At 41.1% G+C, this 25137-nt stretch overlaps 1 protein-coding gene across 1 annotated transcript; it reads right to left on the reverse strand.

The window, feature by feature from the left end:
- Positions 1-718: 718 nt before the first annotated feature.
- RB195_008991 (uncharacterized protein) lies at positions 719-24100 on the reverse strand (the record flags this gene model as incomplete). Its single annotated transcript, XM_064195774.1, has 18 exons — positions 719-844; positions 2633-2707; positions 3207-3368; positions 6023-6177; positions 6280-6393; positions 7497-7667; positions 7764-7955; positions 8029-8117; positions 8184-8298; positions 10556-10717; positions 10778-11041; positions 13496-13599; positions 13915-13987; positions 15250-15357; positions 15554-15596; positions 18731-18879; positions 23819-23957; positions 24020-24100. 18 exons carry the CDS (start codon positions 24098-24100, stop codon positions 719-721), a joined length of 2322 nt encoding a protein of 773 aa, XP_064046919.1.
- Positions 24101-25137: the final 1037 nt, after the last annotated feature.

A 25137-nucleotide genomic window follows, 5' to 3' on the forward strand; every position in this document is an offset into this window, starting at 1 on the left:
TTTTTTTTCTTCATTGCACTTGCAAAAACGGCTTTTTATAATTTTGTAATTCTTATAATTTCTTTTTATAATTTTATAATGATTATTTGTTCCAAAATAAGAGTAACTTTTTGCCCCTTGACCCTTTTTTCCACGCGATTTCTATCTTAAGCAAAGCAATTTGTTGAGAAAGTACAGAAGATTAGAAGAGAGCACCGACAGGAAGCAAAAGTAATGCGAACAGTACAAAAACTAAAAATTGCAGACTTTTTGCCTTATTTTGTATTCATATTATTTTTATATTTCTATATTTTCAATCAATCCAAAATTGAAAGTTTCGTTTTTCTGGTTTTTGTTTTCTTTAAGTGGAATCCCATTTCTTACATCACATCCAACCAAATGTTCTAGATCTAGTCAAAGGGAAATCAAAAATCGTGGCGCTCAAAATCAAAACACGCCGTGTTCGCTGGGAACCAGAAAAAGCTCTTGCTCTGGTGCCTGGTCATCCCGACACGATTCCGCTCGAATATCTTCATGCTGTGATTTACAGTACAACGCAAAAAAATGAGCACGCAAAGAAAAATTCCATAGACTGCATAGGACCGGGCCAGAACGATCTTGTGTTTTGTATCGAAGTTTGTAAATATTACACGAATTTGTTTTCTTAATAGAGTGAAGTTTTCCTCTTGCTCTGTGTCTAACTCAAAAATTAAAGTATTTATTATGGTACACATGAAATTTATGCTCCAGTACCACTAGCACCATCTCCAGCACCTGTACCAGCACCGCTGGTTCCATCACCGGCACCACTTGTTCCATCTGCTCCCGTACCGCTGACACCGCTGGCGCCTGACGTTCCTCCTCCCTGAAATGATATTAGTGCTGTCCGGTCAAAATAACCTGAATCCCGGTACAGTTGCGTAAATGGTTGGTTTAAGCGGTGCGGTGGAGCGTAGCGGTTAGAACTGAGAAAGAACCTTGCTCAATACCACTTATCGGTGCAGCTCGCGATGGTTCTTCCACTAATCGCTAGCTAAACCGCCCCGCTTCGACCGCATTTGATCTTCATTTCGAATGGCAAACTGTTGCGAGGATGCGCGGAAGTTCGACTTTCCTTGAGTCTTGGCATAGAGATTGCAACTCGTTGATAGTCGAATTTAAGCAACAGCTAAGATTGTTAACAAAAATTATTACGGTTAACGTTTCGGCGTTGTCACCTTCGTCAGAGCCTGGAAAGTAAGAACATATGCAATATATCCTCTCAAATGTCTCATCCAGAACAAGCCATCATCCCCTAGGATATTACACCTGGAAACAAAAACCAAAAAAGCCCAAATCGTTGTGCCTACCTCAGTAGCCGCGTTGCCGTGATATTAGCGGATATCCGCGTGGCGCAATCGCTCCGCTGATACTAATTAGGATGCGACCCGCATATGACCCCGTAGATCAAGCCCGCAAAGGTCTTGATACAGAGCCAGCTCGTTGGTCACGGCTAAGCACTCTTCCTTTCTATTAATTTTTGGACCTTTTGCATTTATACAAAACGCTTCTAAAGTTCTGCGATCTATAATTTCGGGCTCGTACGATGGAATTGTGACAGCTATGCAGAAAGGAACGTTTTCATGACATTGTCTGCGGTGAACTCCGAGGGAAGTTGCTGCATTCGATTGTTTCATCCTCCTTAGATGTTCTTTAATGCGAACACAAAGGGGGCACCCTGTTTCGCCAATGTATTGGTCTCCACACGTTTTGCACGAAATTAGGACAACACCGAAACGTTAGCCGTAATAAATTTTGTTAACAATCTTGGCTGTTTCTTAAATTCGACTATCAACATATTGCGAGGATATTTGTAAAGCACCAAGAAATTAAGTCAGGATATAAGGTGTGTTCCCTAACGCAGTCAGTCCAATTTTTCACCGCATTTTGCTTCATTTTTAAGGTTTAATGTGGAATGTCGATAGAAGCGCAGCTCCAGATGTCTATGAACGGTGGTGATCTAGTCGGGTGAAAAAGTTCTCAAGATTGGGGTGAGCATTCGAAGCGGCGCAGTCAACCTCCGGGAATGAAATGTGTGAGCATGACCTTGCTCAACTTCCTTTGATATTCATCAAACAAATAGCGTGGGAAAAGGATTTGTTCCTACGAAGTACGTTAGAACACACCATCTTTGTATACGTTTCGGTTCTCTCAACAACCTGTATATTGGTTTTAAGTCTAGGCCAAGTTTGAAAGTGTTTAGCTTGTACTTCTCGAAGCAAAACACTGAAATAAAAAATTGCCACTCTTGAATTGAATGTTGAGAAGACCTCATTGGTTCTCGACTGCTCGCACGTGGATGTGACGCATGAGAAGTGTGACGCGTTCCAATTTGCCTCATAGGAACAAACGTTGTTTCTCACGCCAATTTTTTCTCAGGATGATTAGCAGAAACTGGGCGAGGCCATCCGCAACTCTACTTTTAACTACCACTTTTCTACACTACTGCAATTTTATGATACGTTAGTTTTAATTTCAAGTCTAGGCCTAGTTTGAGAGTGCTTAGCTTGTACTTCTCGAAGCAAAACACTGAAATAATAAAAAAAATTGCCACTCTTAAATAAATATCTCTAAAATCATAAGACTAAGATTATAGGATCATTCAGATGCTTACCTCTGTGCCTCCTTCACCACCACCACTAGTACCGCTCTTTCCTGATTCCTTCCCCTTTTTCTTCCCCTTTTTACCCTTAATAGAAACTGTATAGTGAGCAGTAACATTTTAGACATCTAATCTAGGATAAATTTCCAATCTATCTCAAAATTCTGCTAGTTCGTTTGAAAACGGTACATTCAATTACAGGACTGCAACAAAGTTTTTGATTTTAAAATAATATGGATCTATTACTATGATCCTATAAGGACGTCGTAGAGGGTTTAAGGGCAAATATCAGAGTTTAAGACAAAAAAAAACACGGTACAATCAAGATCTCTACTTTTTTTTCTCTTCCAGAACCAGCAGTTTGTTTAAGATTAGTGTTTCTACTTTCTCCGCTCCTAGAATATGAGAGAAATGAAAGACGAGGAAAAAAAGTGCGGTACTTAATCTATTCATGAATGAAGATCTGTTTCGATCGAGAACATTAATATGAGAATAGGATATTGTAACATATCCCGTATATAACTCATTTTTGAATTAAATGCTTTGATCAAGCAACGTATAATCGTAATCCGTACGAGAGACATACCTTCTTTTTCTTTGGTGTATACTTGTCGCAAAAGTTCTTAGAACGATAGTTCACAAACATAATCACCGCTAAGAATGCAAATACTAATGTGAGTATTACAGATATAATGAACACCGTCTTATAAACAGGATTCACAGCACGGTCTCTGTCCACAATTCTCACCTGAACAGGAGGATTACTATTAGAAGCAGTATACCATGAAATCATCGGATCTCTCCACAAAAAAGTAGGGTTAATGTTTATGGTTATGAGTACGAGCACTGTCACACTCACTTCCCCCTAACTGTGCTAGGAAATGACCTGGTCGATCAAATTTCCCTACGAAGCACGGAACGTGTCACGTATTCGAGTGCAGTACTTGCGAGGCGTCTGCCAAAGGTAAGGGAGGGGAGGGGGGAAGGGCTGCTGACGCTGTCGCTTTGGCGAATTATGTGGTAAGTTGCTAGGTGCCTCGTAAGGAAATTCGATCACCGACGCTGTTCATTAGGACAGTTAGGAAGAATTGAGCGCGATCATGCTCATTCTTGTAATCTACACCCCTAACCCTACTAGTTCGAATGTTCTCTTGTTCAAACCTCGGCATATTCTGTCTATGTTCCGTGATAGTGCGCCTGCGAGGTTTTTAGATGGAACCCTTTATTTGCCTGACGTTTGTGCTTTTTTGCCGTCTTCAGAGGCCTAAACAGAAGATGACTGGGGCAATGCTACGTTTACCCTGTCAAGTGGCACACTACCCTGGGTAGTGTTTCGATAATCGTTCAGGGTAGTGAAAACAGAAATCCATCTACATTGAAAATAGTCTTACGTGTTGTTCCACCGGATGTAGCGCGGCTAGTAGCACGCACTTGTCACTCAGTGTACCAGCGAATGAGTATAGCTGCGTGTAGATCACCAGCGACGATATAGATGATTAGATTAAAAATCTAGAATGCCTCCAAAATCTTCCTTGCCGATATTTCTGTTTATGTTAGAAACAGATTATATGATAGATACTGCATCTGTGAAAGATGTGTTACTTGTCCTTACGGAAAAACAGGCGACTGCGCACAAATGGGAGTAATATATGAGATTGAGTGGTTTATGTGCAACGCAACTTACATTGGGGAGACCGGTAGGAATGTTAGAGTGAGGATTAATGAACACATGGCAGGAAAACGACGAAAATGTTTGATAACGCCACTAGGAAGGAGGCCCATAACGGAAACGATTATGATGTGAAATGCGTTGTACTAGCTCACGAAACAGAAATATCGGCAAGGAAGACGTTGGAGGCGTTTTGGATTCTTAAAAGAAACCCTTCAATGAATAATAGGAATGAATGCTTGTCTATAACAAATGAGTTCTTACCACTTTTACTGCTCTGTGACCTATAACCGTCTGATATTCTGTGTGTAGATCGAATCATCTATATCGTCGTTGGTGATCTACGCGCAGCAATACTCATTCGCTACATTGAGTGACGAGTGCGTGCTACCAGCCACGCCACCTCCGGTGGAACAACACGTAAGACTTTTTTCAATGTAGATGGATTTCTGTTTTCACTACCCTGAACGATTATCGAAACACTGACCCAGGGTAGTGTGGCGCTTGATGGGATAAACGCAGCATTGCTTCAGTCATCTTCTATTTAGGCCTCTGATGATGGCGAAAAAGGCGAAACGTCAGGCAAATAAAGTGTTCCATCTAAAAACCTGCCAGGCACACTATCACAAAACCTAACCCTACTTTTTCGTGGATTGATGCCAAGATTGCCAATTTCCTTGTATGACATGCATACAATGGTATAGATATGTTGCTTCCGTCCAATTATTAGGCTGTAGTGACTTCGCTCCTTACCCAATCTAAGCAACGCAACCCTGAGCGAAGAGGATAAAGGATAAAAGATAAAGTTTCTGGCGTTAATCAATCCGCTTGGGATGCGCCCTCACGTTCCCTTCAATTCAGAATCGTTTGAGGTTTACGAACGTGTATCTGGCCGATACAGTGACTTGCGGTGGCTAGCCGATGTGTCAAGTCAGTGCTTTTATCCTCCCACGCAAGTCTGGTACCAATTTATCGACCTCGGAGGGATGAAAGGCTTGGTGAGCACTAGGGTGGATTCGAACCTCCGATCGATCGTGCAGGAAGCGGAACCTCCAACCGCTACACCACACCCGCCCTCTGAGCGAAAAATACTGGGAAAATTCGGAGACTGCTATCATTTTACATTTCACCAATATCTGATATTATTCTAGCGAAAATAACGTCAAATGTCAATTAGGAATTATTTTTGGAGTTTTTTTCTTTAATTTTTAATTTGTAAGCCGTTGCCTTTGAAAATACCGAGAGATTTGCTGAATTGAACCTTAACTTGAAAATATCCATTTTAGAAGGACGCCTAGAGAAAAAAAAGAAAGACAGAAAGTCTAGAGAAAAAAAAAAACTATTTTGAGATCCTAACCAGATATTTCGCAAAGTAAAAAGTTTGCAACCAACTTCTGTTCCTATACTTATCGTAACTATACATATCTGCTCTAAAAAATATATTTATGTATCTGAAGTCATATGTTTATATGCAAAATGTGTTTTTTTTTGTAATTGCGATAAGTTTTTACAGCTATCCTGGCGTCATCTTAAACAGCTGCGTGAGATAAATTTATATTTCCCGTTATGCGTACAGTATAAGGTGGTGATCGTCAACAGCCTTAGAGGTTTTTCCCCACAATTTCATTCTAATCCTTAAAGGAAATCTGTTAATTTCCAATTTTGAGACAGGTAGAACGAAGTTCGGCGCTAATACAAACATTAATCAATAGGACAAAAAAGTATAAACTGACATAAGGTGATAGATAGCATTCTCCTACTCCAGCGTTTGACGTCTTAACAGCTACACAATATTGAGCGACTTTTTTACCAAACATTTGCTTATCCTTGCAGAATCCCTGACATGTACCCGATGATTCATGCTTTGTTCCATCTAGCCTAGTAATGCCTGGAAATGTTTTCATTATCGATGCAATGAGTTCTGGTATAAGAGAATCAGCTTTTTTCTAAAAAAAAAAACAATCCTAAGGAGTATTCCGAAGAAACGTACCAGCATGACAACACACGTGTTTTGTAGGATGGCAATATGCAAGAACAGCATCGCAATCAGCTAAGGAAGAGCAATTTCTTTTCGTGCAATATGCGAGACGTGCTTTAGCGTCGGCTGAAAAAAAGGTGAGAAATAAATGAAATGATTAAAAATGTTGTCAGAAAATTAATGCAACCGATTTCACTCCGCTACTGAACCGGGCAAATCCGATCAAAATCACAATAACTTCACCACTAGCCTTCTAAGTCTTTGCGTTTCATTACTATTATGTGGATCTACTTATATTATGGTTGACATGTTGTCAAACCTGGGTAATTGGTTAGTTATTAAGGTATAGCCGTCTACTAAGCCGCTTATACAAGTCTGATTGTTACCTGCACGTGGTGGCCCTGCTTTAACTAAATCAGTCACGCGATCAGGCGTTGGAGTGTACGCATTGGGAACGTACGAGCTAAATAACCCGCACTTTATGGCAAAAGATTCCCATACATTGCAAAAAGGTGCTGTCGTCCGGCACACCTACAAGGTCCATAACCTGAAAGGTAAACTTCCTAAAGGGAACATGAAGATCTTTATGCGGAAATTGATATGGTATACCCGCGGATGACAGGTGAAACACATCAACATCCTAGACTGCTATCGAACGTGGTTATAGGAAATCGTCTTCGCTTCTTTGGCTATACGTTAAAAAGACCAGCAGATCGCCCTGTTCCTGAGGACAATCGGCGTGGGTAGGCAGTTCAGGCGAGATGTAAGGTTTCGCAGAATTTGGAATAGCGACGAATGGATTAATTCTGTGCAAGCTTTCGCAGAAGATCGAGAGTGTTGGACAGAGCTAAGATCAAGGACGGCACACTTCTTCGAAGATGCGGGTAATCCCGTCAGGCGATGATATCAGTCCGCCGATCAAGTAAATTAAGTTAGGAAGGTGAAGCGCAGTCGGTAAGAGTCTCAGTCTGCACACGAGGTCTACAGAGATTCGACTTCAGCCTATTGCTCACCAACCCATTCATGACTAGGGGTCGATGGATTGGTAACAAACTTGTCTGAGAGGAACTTTGACACATCGGCTAGCCCCCACAAGTCATTGCATAGGCTAGTTACACGTTCGTAAACCTCAAACTATCCTGAAGTGAACGTCTTGGCGCATCCCTAGCGGATTGAATAACACCAGACACTTTATCCTTTGTCCTTATTTAGCACAGAATTCCACTCACCAATTGGACAGCACTTTTTTTTCTTTGCTGCTTGATTCCTCTCAGTGAAGTCGGCACATACAGCTCGACCAACCGCATTACTCTTGTCTTCTTCATCTCTCATACAATCTTGAGGAGTTTTACAATCTAGTTCCGTTCTCATAAAGGTGAGCTCGTCGCCACAATGTGGTGCTGTAAAGAAACAATAGAAACTGTAGCAGTCATAACAGTCTACTGGTTATGGTTTCAAAAAAAATAACAAAAACATTAACAGGACCTTCTTCTCACCTAAGCAACAATGTTTTTCCTTGGATAGTGATTGAACGCATTCATATTTCCATTCACTTTTATCTCTCAGCTCTATTCCTTCTTCCCTATTGCAATCTTCATCTGTAGCGCATTTAATTATTTTCTGGTTTGTGTCTCTTAGAGCTACACCAATAAGGCAACGGTATAGTTCGTCATCCTTTCGTGTTTCAACTGAAGTTGGAATTTTTCTGCTAGATGACGTTTCGATCAACTTACACTATCCGTGGGAATAAACTTCACTAACAGCTGCAGCAGAGTTTCTGCTCTTTTCCTTGTAGAACGAGTGGATTTTGGTTTGTAATCACATCTTTAGCAGTCATGCATAGTCCATTACTAGGAGAGAAAAAAGATGAAACGTGATTCAGGCAGATAACTTTGAAAGACCAACTATGAACCTACTCTCCACAGTCACTGTCATAATTGCACAACTTTCCTTGAGCAGTATACGCCGCGTAAGCGGGTATGTTTTCATCAGCAATTTTTCCCGTATTTATTGCTTCAGTTTTGCAATCATCTCAAAACATTAATGTTTCAATGTTTCCACGTTTTTGGCTATTAAATATATGTATAAGATAATAGGAAAATTCATGACATGAATGCATAATAATAGTAATGCTGCTCTGCAGCCATTTTTCACTGATATTTTCTCTATCATCCCAAGATTACATGCATTTATTACATTACATTACATTACATGCATGCATGCATTACATTCATTACATGCATTTCAGTTAAATCCACCTAACGCTGTGTCATAGAAAGAAGAAAGAAAGTAGTATATAGAAACAATAGACAGACAATAGCAGAGTTCACTAGAATTTCGCTAAAATTTTAGTTTTTGTACAGAACGAACGAGTCCGTCCATGGGCCCTGACGTTAAACATGTGCAGAAAACATCAACATCTTTAACTTTAGGTTCGACAAACTTGTCTTTTTTAAATGAGTGAATGAGTAGAGAAACCGAAGCAATCGATTTGATTCACTTCTAAAGGGAAAGCGTCACGATTTAGGATCTATCCATAAATAGACAAGAGTAGGGGTTTAGTGTATGATTACGGAGGTGTAATCGTGCTCAATTCCCTCTCGTAATCCAGAAAAAGGCGTGTGATTACAAATTGCTACCGATGAAACATATTATACAATAAAATGGTGGTAAATCTGTCGTATCCAACGTTATAACTCGAATATGTAGCAAAAGCGGCACACCTGTACAAGCACGGATGACTTGCTTGGTTGCCCATGTTCTGTCATACGTAAAAGTTGCGTCGTTGGGGGAATGCGATCGTACAGAGTTGTTTCACATGTCCGTTTGGTGACTATCGGGATCAGTTGAGCATGATTACACTTATCGATAATCACTACTCGTTCATTAGACACATTTAACTTCAGAAGTGCGAAAGTTCGACTTTCCTTGAATCTTGGCATAGAGATTGCAACTTGTTGATAGTCGAATTTAAGCAACAGCCAAGATTGTTAACAAATTTATTACGGCTAACGTTTCGGCGTTGTCGCCTTCGTCAGAGCCTGGAAAGTAAGAACATTTGCAATATATCCTCTCAAATGCCTCATTCCGAACAAGTCATCATTCCCTGAGACATTACACCCGGAAACAAAAACCAAAAAGCCCAAATCGTTGTGCCTACCTTGTAGCCGCGTTGCCGTGATGTTAGCGGATATCCGCGTGGTGTATCGCTCCGCTGATACTAATTGGATGCGACCCATATGACCCCGTAGATCAAACCCGCAAGGTCTTGATACGGCCGCTCGTTGGTCACGGCTAAGCACTTTCCTTTCTATTCATTTTTGGACCTTTTGTTTATCCAAACGCTTCTAAAGTTCTGCGGCTATATTTCGGGTTCGTACGATGAATTGTGACAGCTACGCAGAAAGGAACGTTTTCGAAACAGAAAACGTTCCTTTCTGCGTAGCTGTCATTCTATCGTACGAACCCGAATTATAGCTCGCAGAACTTTAGGAGCGTTTTGGATAAATGCAAAAGGTCCAAAAATGAATAGAAGGAGAGTGCTTAGCCGTGACCAACGAGCTGGTCTGTATCAAGACCTTTGCGGGTTTGATCTACGGGGTCTATGCGGGTCGCATCCTAATTAGTATCGCGGAGCGATAGCACCACGCGGATATCCGCTAACATCCGGCAACGCGGCTACTAGTAGGACAACGATTTGGGCTTTTTGGTTTTGTTTCGGTGTAATATCCTAGGGAATGATGACTTGTTCTGGGTGAGGCATTTGAGAGGATATATTGCAAATGTTCTTACTTTCCAGGCTCTGACGAAGGCGACAACGCCGAAACGTTAGCCGTAATAAATTTGTTAACAATCTTGGCTGTTGCTTAAATTCGACTATCAACATTTAACTTCGTTCATTCATGATGAAATCCCAACATCGTCAGTTTAATGTGTATATGTATGGTATAGTTGGGTCAAAACGACATGAAGCACTGACTGCTGCGTAAGCGGCTGCGGTCGAAGCGGTGCGGAGGAGACAGGGGTTGGAATCGAGGTGGGACAATGGCGAACTGCAGATATGGATGGCGATAGCGAGGATCCTTACGCGAACCCAACCGCTACGCTCCACCCCGCCGCTTCGAGCGCAGCCGCTCACGCAACTGTCCGTGCTTCATGTCGTTTTGACCCAACTATATGTTAACTCTAAAGCAACAGAAGCCTTTTTTTCTAAATAGTAGGAGATGGGGCCAAATTCAAACAAAAATCAATTCCTTTTAAATGATTAAAGTAAATAAATAACACATACAATGGCAACAGACTCCCAGCGCTTGCATCGCGTTAACACCATCAGTTCCAGCATTCGTTTGGGAATCGCAAAAATCTTGCGGGCCACAGCCACTTGTCCCTTCGCAAAATTGTATTCCTGTGGAAGTATTGTCCCTTGCTGGTATTCCCGCGCAACGTAGAGCTAAATGGAAGGATGGTTGTAGTAATCTTTAGTAGTATATGTATATTGAATTCAACTTACAAGGAAAACACGCTTTTGGCTGGTAATCTACCATTTTTTCTAGAATTTTCTCTGTACTTTTCTGTCTAGGTACGATAATGTCGCAGAATTCATCATCTCCACAATCGCTATTCGTCTCGCATTTTTTGGAATACTCTCCCTCTTCTCCGGAAAGGTGTGCAGCGATTTCTCCAGGCTTTTCAATGCTTTGATGGTATTTCAAAACTTTGGCTTGCAGAAGTAACCTGTTGTCCTTCTCGCGAAAGAGCCTCGAAAAGGGTACAGCTGAAAAAATGAGGTTTGAAAGATATGTTTAACAAACAAATTTTCTTTTTCAAAAGAAACCAAGCACGACCATTAACAAAATTTGATTTCTAACATGTCGTTGCAAAAAGGAGCTAAACAAAGGATGGAAATAATATGATCTTTACTGCAGCTGCTATGCTTTGCCTCACACATTCATCGGTACGGTAGGTGTTTTTGTAAGAATTTACGATGCGGGAGTGATTCCGAGAGTAGGAACGATTCTGGAATTCCAGGGAAGCACTGTGAAGTGCTCTAAGATTTTAGAAATCCAAAAGAGTAGAAGCATCGAGAGGTCTCATCGGAACACCTTCACACGAGCCGGACGAACGATGAAGTATGGCTAATGGTTTTTTGCTCCATCAACAACTCTTTGTTCCTACCGGAAACTGATTGATGTGATGAACAATACCATTTTTTAATGTGATACTGAAGAGATTTTACTTTTGGTACTGTGAATCTCGGGAACAACAACGAAAACAACCCCTGTCTGCCAGTAAAGAAAGGAACACGTTGGTCATTTCTATAAACACCGCTTTTCGGAGAGGACAAATTTAGCCAAACAGGTGAAAAAAGCCAAAATGTCCGTAACTTGGAGGCGTGATAGCTTTTTTGTTGTACAACAGGAATCTGTAAAGGTTCTATGTAAGTGAGGTTGCAAGCTATCGTCGTGACAGAAAGAAGCAAATGACGGTAATAACGGGATCAGCGAAAGTTAGTACGTAATTGTTGCGTTCATTCTATCATTTATATAACTCATCAAGCAGATGTGTGTTTTTTTTTACGGGAATGGCTCGGCATAAACGGATAGATATTTGAACAGAAGTCGGTGTCAAATGTGAGCTAATACAGTTGAACACAATCACATTCATTCCTGTACACTATCAGTGTCTGTTTAATTATGGTAAAGTGCATGGCGTTGATTAATCACTATGGGGATCCACCCACGCACTCGACTTCAACTTCGACTTCGTTTGAGGTTTGTGAAACTGTGGGTGCAGCCTTACAATGACTTGCGGGAGCTAGTCGATGTACCACATCAGTGTTTTTGCTCTTCCAGACAAGTCTGGTACCCTGGAGGGATGAAAGGCTTAGCTTGCACTATAGTGGATATGAACCTCCGATCAATTGTGCCACAGCGGAACCTCTTACCGACTGCGCTACGTTCACTTGGAAAGGAATGGGCAGACGTAATGATGGAAGAGTCACTTCAAATCTTCGTTTTGGTGCCGAAATCGTTCTGTTTTCCAGAATTGACTATGGCACAGATGATGCTCAAGGAATTGAGCAAAGTAGGGAAGAGAATAGGATTGCCAGTAAACAAGAAGATACAGCTCGTGAAAAAGTCCACTTCGATGACTAACGAATACAACTTGAAGGCTCCCTAGTCGTAGAAATGCCACCATAAGTGCACCCTGAACGCTCTATGGATATGAAGAATGACTTGAAGCAAGAGCTGAATAGAACGCTTAGAGCAGCATAGGCAGCATTAGAAAACCGACGGGAGGATACAGTCCAACTGACAGATCAAGATCTCCGTGTCCTTTCGACTCGACATTTGTTCCGGTGCTCTGTTCCACAGCGGAAACTTGGGCAGATAAGTTTGCCATGTCTAAGGAACCATTTACTACCTGAAGAGGGCTTGAGAGATGCGTGTCTTCTGTGTCGGCCCACACAACACATAGCCGGTCTTCCCAGCAAGATCCGATTCAAGAGCAACGTCCAGTCTCCGTGACACAGGGAAATATATATCGAAAGCAAAGATGGATCGGTCACATTAAGAGGAGAATCGACGATAGATGTACCGAAAGAGCGCTAGAATTGAGCATATGGTTGCTAAACGCCTACGAGGGAGCCCTCTAACAAGATGGGAAAATGTGTTTGTTTACTGCAAGGACGGACTAGCTGAGAACTCAGCTAGATACTGGACAAGAATCTTGCCAATTTTATTCACGAAGGTCGAGGACATCTTGGATGAAGATGTCGAGTGAACGAAATGACTATAAAAGATGCTGTCAACCGCAAGCTAAGTGAAGAGGGGCTGTCTAAACAAGTGATATTAAGTAGTTGTAGTACTGTTCTGTTCTTACTGTTATTGAGTTGTCCTGATATATTACCACTAATCACATGAGATAAATACTAACAAATGTGTTGTCTAATGAGTATGTAAACCAGATAAATCCTTTCTGTAAGATGAGGGGTTTAAAAGGACAAATCACTAATGGGTTTGACTTTTCCTGGTCTTGATGAAGACGATAACGCCAGAACATTAGGGGTGGGAGGTCGAGGAAAATAGCGGAAGGTTATGATCATCGACAAAGTATGATGAACGTTTTCGAACAAACCAACAATCCTTTCTATGTATTATTCTTTGTGTTATCGTCTGTATTATTACTGTTTATTTGTGTGTGCGAGACAATGACTGAATGAACTCACGACAACAGAATTTTCGTGATTCGTCGCCACCGGAGACTTTTGAACAGTAGCTGTCAGGAAAGTCTCTGTGTGCGGTCAAGCACTGTTGATTGTTCGTGCATTCCCTACAAGTGTGGTTAATTGACATTCTCTGTATACATATATTCAAAACAAAACAACGATCAGAGTCGAAAAAAAAGTGTTCCGTTGTCTTCTTACAACAATGTTGAAGCTAGATAGATTTGGATCATGGATCAAATTCCGCTAAATGGATCCATTATGCTTCTGATTAAAGATCTATACAAATCCTATCCGTGTAGAAGAATTTTTGGAACACCTTCACTATGTTACAAAAATATTTTGCAAACGGATAACTTGAATCAAATGTACTTATATTTTCTGAAGAAAATATTGTTGAATTTGACGTTCTAATAACATACAAGAATTGCAGATGTTCTGGCGACGAAATATTGTGTTGTGGCAGCATGTGACTACCTTCACATAAGCGGATCTCTGAAGAATGTAGATTGTAAATTAGATAATGACTGTCTGATTAAATACTCGATGATTTTAAAAGTGATGTCGAGAAATTTGTGTTATGACAGAATTTCTTTAAAATTTGCTTCTTTTCGACGAAGTTTATGTTTACAGTGAAAGACACATTCTAATTAACATTATTCGCAAAAAAACCCCTAAATTCTGAAGTTGTTAGATTTTTTTGTGTCAAAGTCGAGATTGCTACGTTCACAGTGTTTGACCAATGTTTTGGGAAGAAATTTTTCTCAAGAAGTTTTTAGGAGCACATTTCAGCTATACATTGAAATTCTGATTACGGATGAGCAGATGAAACAATCACTATTGGATCACTCGACAATTGTGATTAGGGCATATTTTAAACTTCCTCTGGTGGTGAACTGTACTCGTTGAGCTGATCATTTTATCATAATTCTTTTTGAAAAAAATTGAGAGGATTTTCCATTTCTCCATTCAATGAATGATGCAGGTGGTGATGCACGAGATTAAAAAACGTTGCTAGTACTTAAAGGCAGCATATCACGAACATGAGGTGGTGCGGATTTCAGGTGGAGTATTCGTATACGGGATAGTAGATTATGGAGAGGTGTGATTCCGTCCATTTCTTCCTAATTGCCATAAAAAACGGCCCGGAAGATACGACTTCAAGCTTTCCGGCGCGCTATTTTCCACAACGAGCCCGATTGGAACGCGCCAGCCTTGTGCATGCACCACATCTTCCGGGCTGTTTCTTACGCAAATTAGGGAGAAATGAACGGAATCACCCTTCTCTCCATGATCCACGATCCGTATACGAATACTCCACCGGAAATCCGTACCACTCCAGATTCCTGGGGTGATGCCTTTAAGTACGACAAATGTTTCTATTCATCATTCACCCGCTATTCACATCCTTATTAATTAGTTATATATGTTGTTTTTACATTTCTATTTATCACTTAGATGAAATGTGCACAAATTTGCTAACTACCAGCAAATGATGTCCTGGGCCTACAGTATCTGGTGATAATTTATTATAACTTATGGCTGGCTCTTCTTCTTCTTTTACTGCCATTTCGATCAGTTTTCGAAATGGTGTACGGTGACAGTCGCTGCAGTCTATCTGTTCTCTTCTACAGTATGTGGACAAGTTGTGTCTGGTGAAATATATGGTATCATTCATTTTTCTAGAACACTAGAGATGTTGGGGAATAAATTAGCTATTTAGACTGTATTCACATAATGGACAAGATAAAACTGACTACAGCATCCTCTGATACCACAATATTCATCCTTTCCGCATTGTGCTCCGGTAATACTGCAAGATGCCTGAGTAGGCTTCTCTGCCTGTCCTTCACTCATTGGGCATGCTAAAAATGTCAGGTTGAAAATAAGAAAAAAAAAGACTCCTTCCAGATCCGATTTGCTAGTAGAGACTTCTGTTCTTAACAGTTCATCAAGTGTTTTTTTTTGGTGGAAAATAAAGATCTGAAGTGTGTTGCAGAAACACAAATATTTTATATGGCTTTATTTAAAAAAGAAAATGAGAAAAGAGAATCCACGCACCTTTCACAGTATCAACGGTCGCAGTGGTGCAACACACATCTTTCTAAAAATACGCCGTTTAAATATGTAGATATGTAGTATATAGTGTGGAGACATGATAGGAAAACATCTATAGCCGGGTCAAAACGACATGAATCACGAGTGTAGTTGCGGTGCATTTGCGTACGCGCTCAAAGGCGTGGTGGAGGCAGCAGTTGGGAACCGAGTTGGGACCGTTGCAAACTGCAGTGATGGGTGGTCCCAACAACGGTTTTGCCACGCTCCACCGAACAGCCGCGAGAGAAGCCGCGTACGCGACTGCGTATTTGCTTTATGTCGTTTTGACCCTACAGCAACTCTATAGGTTCACGTTATTGTCTTTCAGCAGTCATACCGGAGATCTTTTAGAAAACACTTAGTTTACATACTAAACGCCACTTTTTCATGCAAAATTGGAAAGATCAATTTCGTCTACTAGAGAGTCCAATCAAAAAAAAAAAAAAAACTGTAGTCATAAACTTGATGGTATAGTGGGGTCAAAACGAAATGAAGCACGACGCGTTTGCATATGTGGCTGCGCTCGATGAGGGGTGGTGGAGAGCAGCGATTCCAACCGCTGTCTCCACCGTTTAGGTTCAAGCACCGCCCGCTTACGAAACTGCACGGTCCTTGCTACATTTCATTTCGACCCTACTATAACATGACGACGGGACGCATACTCGGTGTACGTGTTCACTGAACTACCCCTACAGTATGCGAAAACTCCTGGACTTCCACCTTTTGATGTTTTTTCTCTATAGTTTCTCACTATTGATTCATATTATAGTGGCAAAATTGGATTACGTAATCTTAACAAGATCTTTTTTACGGTAGTTCTATCGCTTTATTCTGCTCCTAGGACAACTCTGAGATCTTAGTCTAAAGGGATTTGAGTTTTACTCATTTTTCAAATGTAATTATACATGAATGACATTTATTGTGGTCGGAATCATTGTATCGAATTTCAAAAGCTGTCTTAATAGTGAAATTTTCTCCATAAGAAGGCTAATAATTCACGATTTACATTATTTCGCAATTTGATGCACTTATACCATCTGAATAATCCACTTTGTGGTCCAGCACTGTAACCGTTAATGAAAAATGTCATAATCTTCGGTCGCAGAAAGTAACCGCACTGCATTTGAATTAAAATACTCAAATTTGATTTTACTCCTATAATTGGTCGCTTACGCTCTAACATCAAGCTACAAAGAAGAAGTCGAAGCCTTCTATATGGACCTGGAGAAGTTCTACCGAGAAGATCATGCTTTCTACAAGGTCATAACGATCATGTCGATTCATGTCATGGCGATTTCGACGCTAAAGTTGGCCCAAGAAGAACGCTCGAGGAACTTCACATCGGGACTCACTGCCTACAATGCAATGGAATGAACAAGGGGACAGACTCTCCGAGTTCATCATGACGACTAAGACCATCCATGGGAACTCGCAATTCCTGAAGCCCTCTTTGCTACGCTGGACGTGGGAGTCACCCGGTGGAGAGTACCGTAATGAAATAGACCACATCATCGTCAATAAAAGGTTCTGCCTGACGGACGTTGCTGTTGTACCAAAGATCTATCGGATCGGACCATCGCCTCCTTCGAGGAAGATTTTCCTTCACAAGGAGAGAGGAGAGAGCCGCCAAGTACAGAGAGGGAAATCCCAGAACTATCATTAACTGGGATCTCTTCGCTACGCTAGCCGGCTTTTGGCAAGATTCCGCAATGGACGACATCGACGGGGAATATGACCGGCTCGTTGAACACCTTCACGACTGCGCGAAGGCTGAGAGTTTTAAAACCACCAAGAGACGCTTGCCTCTTGAAACTCTTGAGCTGATACGCCAGCGTGGAGCAGCACGAGCCGCAGGGAACCAAGAACTCACGCCCTAGCAAGGTTCCTAAGCAGTGGAAGTCTAACAAGACCGTGTTGTATAAAAAGGGAGATCGGACGTCGTGGAAGCCTTGGACAGTAACTTCACGACCGGAATTGCGCCATTCTACAAGAATATCATCATTCACGTGAAGAGAGATGTCCGAGAGGGTGTCCGAGAGAGAATCTCACCCAAAATATTCACAGCCACCCTCGAGAACGCAATGCGAATGTTGGAATGAGACGACATGGGAGTGAAGGTGGATGGCCGCCAGCTACAGCATTTGCGCTTTGCTGATGACATCGTATTGATAACACCTAGCATCAGCCAAGCGGAACGAGTGCTGACCGAATTCGACGAAACATGTGGATGCATCGGTCTTCAGCTGAATCTACAAAACACGATGTTCATGGGAAACGGATGGGTCTCGGATGCCCCATTCACGCTCAACAGAACATATCCGAATGCACAAGCTACGTTTATATGGGTCGGGAATTGGACATAATGGACGACTTGAACCCCGAGCTGGGCAGGAAGAGACGAGCGGCTTGGGGAGCGTACAAGAGCATTGAGGATGTAGTGAAGAAGACGAGGAACACCCGGCTCCGTGCTCACCTCTTCAACACCACCGTCCTTCCTGCTTTGACCTATGCTTCGGAAACCTGGTCATTTCGCAAGCAGGAAGAAAACGAGCGTCATTGACCGCGCAATTGAGAGAGTGATGCTAGGAGTATCCCGTTTCACGCAATTGAGGGACGCAATCTGAAGTTCTCTCCCACGTCAGCGACGGAAGATTAGAGACGCCGCGTTTGCCAAGAAAAGTAAAATAAGGTGGACCGGACATGTGATGCGCTTTAACGACAACCTTTGGACCAAAGCCGTGAGCGACTGGGTTCCCGCGATATTAAGCGCACTACAGGAAGACCGCCGACCCGATGGTCAGATTTCTTCACGAGGTCCTTCAAAGAAAATTATGATGCTCTTCCTGTCCCACGCGAAAGAAGGAACCACTGGGCTACTCTGGTAGGCGATCGGGACAAATGGAAGAATTACTGGCCCTCGCTCGACCAGTTCGAAGATCAACGGGAGTCAAGGTGATCAAAGTGATATATATCCGACACAGCTACGATTTGAAACTATCATTCGGAGAATTAGTTTTCCTCATTTCCTCATGCATATCCCATCCAACATTTTACTTGCAATGTTGATTGAATGATGATGTACTAACATGAAGTGACGTTGGCCAGACCGTATTACATGAATTTATCCATTTAAATGCTCACCTCACACTGATAATCCTTCGCCAAGTTATGTTGTTTTTTAGCGTTGTCGCATTCACCGTGGGTTTTACACAATTGCACTTTTTCAATGTTGCCATCTGGTACGATCATAGTATCTGATCCTGATCTGATATTTTGACAATAACTTCTTTCTGAAAATGATTGTTGCTGTTCTTGTTTTCTGAGAAAAAAGTCATCTTACCCATCAGTGTACGACGTCTAAGTAGTACTGCTACACATTCATTTCAAACAAAACGGTAGCTAATGGCTCAGTTCTCGATTATTACTCAGATGTTCGGAGTGTTAAACACTACTTAGTTGAATTTTTTTGGTTGAGAACGCTTGCAACGGTTCTATTAGAATGTTACACACTATATTCTTTCCTCGGTCTAATCCTTCGATTAGTTTTCGGTACCAACTTCTGCTGATACGGTAATCATCTCTAGAAGGATAACTATATTATATCAAATCAATCTTACAGACTACTATTTCAGCAGGATACGTGGTCAGTTTTCAAAAAAAAAACAGTTTGAGGAATAGCAGAAAAGTATTAAGATGCAAAAATGACTTGAAGCAGTCTGACGCAACTGTTAATCAGTTTGAACCCAACCGATGCCGCAAACCGGCTTGCTCCACTTCCTGGCATCTATTTCACTCTGCCGGTCTCGGACTCGTCTCACTGTTTTCAAATACTCTCTCCTCTGTTTTAGGCAATCACCTGTCGTTACGCTTTAAAAATGAGGCTTTGAATGAACGTAGAAAGATGTATTGCAATTACACACCGACTAATATGACTAATTTTTGTTGGTTAGGGTAAAGATCATTCTTCTCACTCCATCAACTTCTCAAACACAGCATATCATGAAATTGACGTGGCAAATCCAATCAGTCCCAATCCCAGAAAAAAGGAGGATTCGGATTGTTGATAAAGGAAAGGAGAGCTGCCCATCTGAGTTGGTCTAATCATCCCAAAAAAATGCGTGGGAAGAGCTCTAATTCCTACGAGGTAGATTTTTTCTTTTTAATTCCTAATTCCTATGCTTTCAAGCTCTTCAGCCGTCTTGTTTCATTGGTTTCACGTGAAAATACTGATGCGAAGATCTCCTTATTTAATCTTTGAACGCTCGCTCGTGGATGCAGGGCAGGAGCAGAGGCGACGTAGTGCAACTGATTTCGTAGGAAACAACGGAGTCTTTCAGGCCGTTTATTTTTGTATCGGTTAGGTAAGGATGAGCGGATCCACGCTAGGCTCCACAATTTACTACTCGAACTCTACGTTCTTGCTGGGGTTTTCGTGGGAGTTAAATTTCGTGATAAGCTGCCCTTAAGCAAAGTGAAACTGCTAAAAAAATAATCGATTGCAATTTCGGTTGCTGTTCTTCGCATCGTTCCCAACGTTTTCATTCTATTTTCGCTTTCATTTTCACTTGGTGAATTCTTCCATTAATTTTTCCTTTTCGATACTTGGGAAGAAAGTAATTTTTCTTCAACACATGACAATCGTACCATCGCGGTGTGGTCTCCACCCGAGGACAAAATTCTCATTTCTGACGCACGCAAGCAACCGGCAAGCGGTATTTTCAAACCCTTCTCCTTCTTCATACTCATTCTTAGGACGTTTTCATTACTCTGATCGAATGCAAACAAACAACAAACAAACAATGCCAGAAATGATCACTTTTGTCTTCTTTACATTCCATTTTAATGGTCTAAAAGATGAGAATCAACTGAACCAGAAAAATCAATACCATGTTATAGAGCGAGAAATGATCTCTATCAACGATTGATGACTCTCTACAATGATTTGGTCTGAAATCCGGCTAAAGCGGGACTTCACACTTTCTGCGGTGTTCGATTCGCTCACCTTCACTGATCATTTCAAATTAGTAGTAGTTGCAGGTCCTATGAAATTAGCTTTGTGTTTTCCTGACAAGGCTTTCTTCGTTTTTTTTTATTATTAGGTTGATGCTAAAACAATGCTCTTTTTTCGTTGCCTTATCCGCACGAAAAACTTCCCGGTTAAAGGCAGCAAACCACAAATCTGAGGTGGTGCGAATTTTAGGTGGAGTATCCGTATACGAGGTCGTAGATTATGGAGACCGGAATAGTTCCGCTCATCTCTCCCCGCATCACTGTAAACAACCGCCTCCAGAATGCTGTTGTGTGCGATGCCATCTATTGCAACGCCCTCCCCTCTCCGGGGAAGTCTGCAGCGGAGACAGCTCGGAATATCAATGCCGTTTGGGGTGAAGGAAACACCACCAAATTCATGGTATGGCGTTGGTTACAGAAGTTTCGTTGTGGCGATACGAACCTCAAAGTTAAGGAAATTCGCGGCTGCTTTTCTAAAGTTGATGATCACCTGCTGAAGGCAATTATCAAAGATGATCCGCTTAAAAAAACACGAAAGGTTGCCCAAGAACTAGAGGTTGATCATTCAACAGCCCTCCGCAACTTGGAAAAATAGGAAAGGTGAAAAGTTGAACAATTGGCTGGCGCGTGAACTGAGCGAGTCCCGAAGAAGTCGCCGTTCTGAGATCTTCCCAACGCTTCTGTTACCATCCATTTCTGGATCTTTTTATACGGCAGATGAGAATTCGATCCTATAAATCCAAAGAAGACCATGGTGACTATGTGGTGATGTACTACAGGTGTAATCCACTACAGCTTTATCAAACCACATCATTATCGGAGAGAAGTACTGCAAAGAACTAGACGAAATGCACCGGAGACTCCATCTTCTTCGCCCAACGTTAGTGAACAGAAAAAATCGTATTGTCCTATACGACAGTGCCCGGGCACACATTTCAAAGGTGACGGTACTGAAATTGAACGAGCTAGGCTGCGAGACTGCTCCTCACTCAGCATATTCACCAGACCTTTCGCCAACCGACTATCATTTTTCAAACATCTGGGCAGCTGCCTAAAAGGAAGGATCTTCCAAAACCAGGGTGACGCCAAAAACTTTTGGGATTTCGTGGACTACAAAAGGTAGGACTTTTATGCAGCGGGAATAAGCAAAGTTGTGCCTTGTTGGATAAGATGCGTGGAGTGTAATAGTTCTTATTTTGGTTGGAATGTTGATTTTAAGGCGAGTTATAGCGTTTCGAAATGGATGTCCGAGAACTTGCATTATTTTTGCACCAAGCTAATACAAGTTCAAGAGAAAGACTTCATAATTTGCTCTCTAAATGCATCAGTTCTACATTTGGGGAGCATTCATAAACGATCCTTCGATACCAATATAATATAAACACAATTTGAGAACATTACTCGTATTAGAAGTTTTTCTCTCGTTTTCCCCAATAGTTATCAAAGAATGATATTTAATAATATGTTATGATAAAATATCATATGTTATCAGTCAGGCTGGACTGATCAATCAAAATTAATCAAAAAATAATGGTAGTGATATTTTCTGTGAAATCAGAATTGGGTTTTTCTAGCATTGTTTTCTTATTTTTTTTTTACCATAAATAAAAGCGAAAGATTTCATAGTTTTCTTTCTAAACGCGTCAGTTCCACCTTTTGAGAATATTCAAACTTTAGCTTCAAACAGTCCTTCGACTCCCATATAACATAAACACAATTTTAAAGTATTACTCGAAGTATGAGTGTTCTTCCTGTTTTACCCAACAGCTATCAAAGAATGATGATTAAAGGCATCACCCCACGAATCTGAGGTGATACGGATTTCAGGTGTAGTATCCGTATACGGGATAGTAGATTATGGAGAGAAGGGTGACTCCGTCCATTTCTTGCTGATTGGCGTAAAAAACGGCCCGGAAAACACGGCCTCGAGCGTTCCGGCGCGCTACTCTCTACAAGGCTTTCGATTGGCACCAGCCCAGAGCACGCGCCGCATCTTCCTGGTCGTTTTTTACGGTTATTAGGAAGAAATGGACGAAAGGTAATCTATGCACAACGGGGAATAGAACATCTCACTAGTTCAATGTCCAATTGCTTAGAAATGGATATTTGAGAGTTGACTTACTTAACAGAAGGACTTGGCGGGAACCAAAGCAAAACTAATGTTATTATAAATTTATAGTTACCTATTAGAAATGTAGCAGAATATGTTCAAAAATCCTTACAATTTTCCAAAGACACTAATCATTAGTGAAGATATTACATCAATTATGAGTTCATTTTGTGAAAATCTCTAAAGGATGCATTCTGTTTCATTTGAGAAGCGAAAGTAGTTTTCTGTAGTAGAAAAAAAAAGCGTGCAGAAAACTGAAATGGGCAATTTAAACGTTCTCTTGTCTTGAAACCTCGGCATATTCTGTCTCTATTTTTTGATAGTGTATTTGCGAGGTATTCGTGAATTGAACATATTTACTATGCGCACTGCATTAGTTATCTGACCGGTGCCAATTCTTAACGAATGAAGAAAAAACAAGGAAGGAATTCCTGATGTTCGCTCCTCTATAGCAGTAAACAAGGTTCGGGACGTACATAATTTGGAAGTGCTACATACAGCGAAAACTCAAAGCATCCGTTATAAGTCTTCAAATTAAATGTATCTGGAGCACAGAGGAATCACTTTATTTGACAACAAAAAAAGAATTCTAAATTCTTGCGAGTTGTATTTAATTACTCATTCGGATCCGAGGATTTGTTTCTTCGGATCTGGTGCTCATTTTGATGCCTTTATTTCATTCGATTTCTGGATTTGCCCGTGGTGCGTTTTTGCGTTTTTCCTGTGATACACATTGCAGATTACGTCTCGATCTTTGTTTGTTACTACAGAGAACCCAACATGGACAAATTTTACGAAGTCTACCTCAAACATGAAACTATTTACATATTGAAAACGCCAGTAGTTGGATTGAAATCTATTGCCGGCAATTTTTAAGAAGAAGCAAACGATGAGCAAATATTTCATTATACAAGTATTGCCCTCCGACCCTTTCCGTTTTTGAAATTGTTTTATTCTTGTTGTTTAACTTGTTCAGTGAAGGCATCCGAGTTCAATCAAAATAAAAAGTTCTAAGAAGTTGGATTTGTCGTCCTGTGTGGTATTAACCAAGGTTCCGAGTTTTCGGTGCAGGAGGCCTTTGATGTTGAATTAACTTTAAGAAAACTCACTAAAACAACAAACTCCATCAACATCACTGCCGCCATATTCCTTGGCGCACCTGACCCCGCCTTGTCCAAAATTGTAGGTCTTATACGTCCCACAAGATGAATCCGTTTTGCACGTTTTAGCGCCTGCTGGAAAGGCTACCTGTAATTGAAATTTTTCAACGTTTTGTTAGCAAGCAATGCGCCAATTGTTTGGATTTTTACCTCTTCATCAGACACGCATACAGCGGCCGAACAGCAGTTGTATTGCATCCATATGAGAATCAGAAACAGCAGAAATCTCATCGCAAATCTAGTTGAAAAATTGATTTAGAAAGATAAATTTTTTAGTCATTAATATCTTCCATTCCATTAATATCTTATCTTAATATATATATATATATATATATATATATATATATATATATATATATATATATATATATATATATATATATATATATATATATATATATATATATATATATATATGTCTTTCATTAATATCTAAGCAAAGCCAAATCAAGGAATTTCGAGTTTTTCATTCTGTTTTCTATGTATCATCCAGTCCTTAATTGTCTTATGTTAAAGGCGTCACCCTATGAATCTGGGGTGGTGTGAGTTTCAGGTGGAGAGTTCCTATACGTGGTCGTATATTATGGAGAGGGGGGAGGAGTGAGGTGATTTTCAGGTGGAGTATTCGCATACGGGATCGTGGATTATGGAGAGAAGGGTGATTCTATCCATTTCTTCCTAACTGCCGTAAACAACGGTCCAAAAGATGCGGCGCGTGCACAAGGCTGGCATGCTCCAATCGAACTCGTTGTAGAAAATAGCGCACCGGAACGCTCAAGCCGTATCTTCAGAGACGTTTTTTACGGCAATTAGGAAGAAGTGGACGGAATCACCATTGTCTCCATAATCTATGATCCCGTACACGAATACTCCACCTGAAATCCGTACCACCTCAGAATCGTAGGGTGATGCCTTTGACTGCATCCGGATTTCGACCACCACGTCGGAACTACTCAAACTTGATCCTCCGGGATAATCATTATGTTAAGCTGCGATTGCGGGCGCTCAATAACCATCAAGTGCAGACCTTTACGGATGGGGCCGCCCCTGCAGCTGCGAACTCTGCGGGCAGCCTTAAATTGGTGCTATGATAGTGCTTTGCGCTCACGACTTCTCAAAATGATAGATGAGACCAAAGAGACACGATTAGACAGACGAAGATCAAATTACGATCGATCATCGAATGTTACTTACTATAATTTGCCAAAGTGTCTGAGGCCAAAATGTTTTGTATTCATTCCTTTAAAGACAGTGTAAAACGATTTTGA

Source organism: Necator americanus, chromosome III (assembly GCF_031761385.1).
Source record: "Necator americanus strain Aroian chromosome III, whole genome shotgun sequence".
NCBI classification, from domain to species: domain Eukaryota; kingdom Metazoa; phylum Nematoda; class Chromadorea; order Rhabditida; family Ancylostomatidae; genus Necator; species Necator americanus.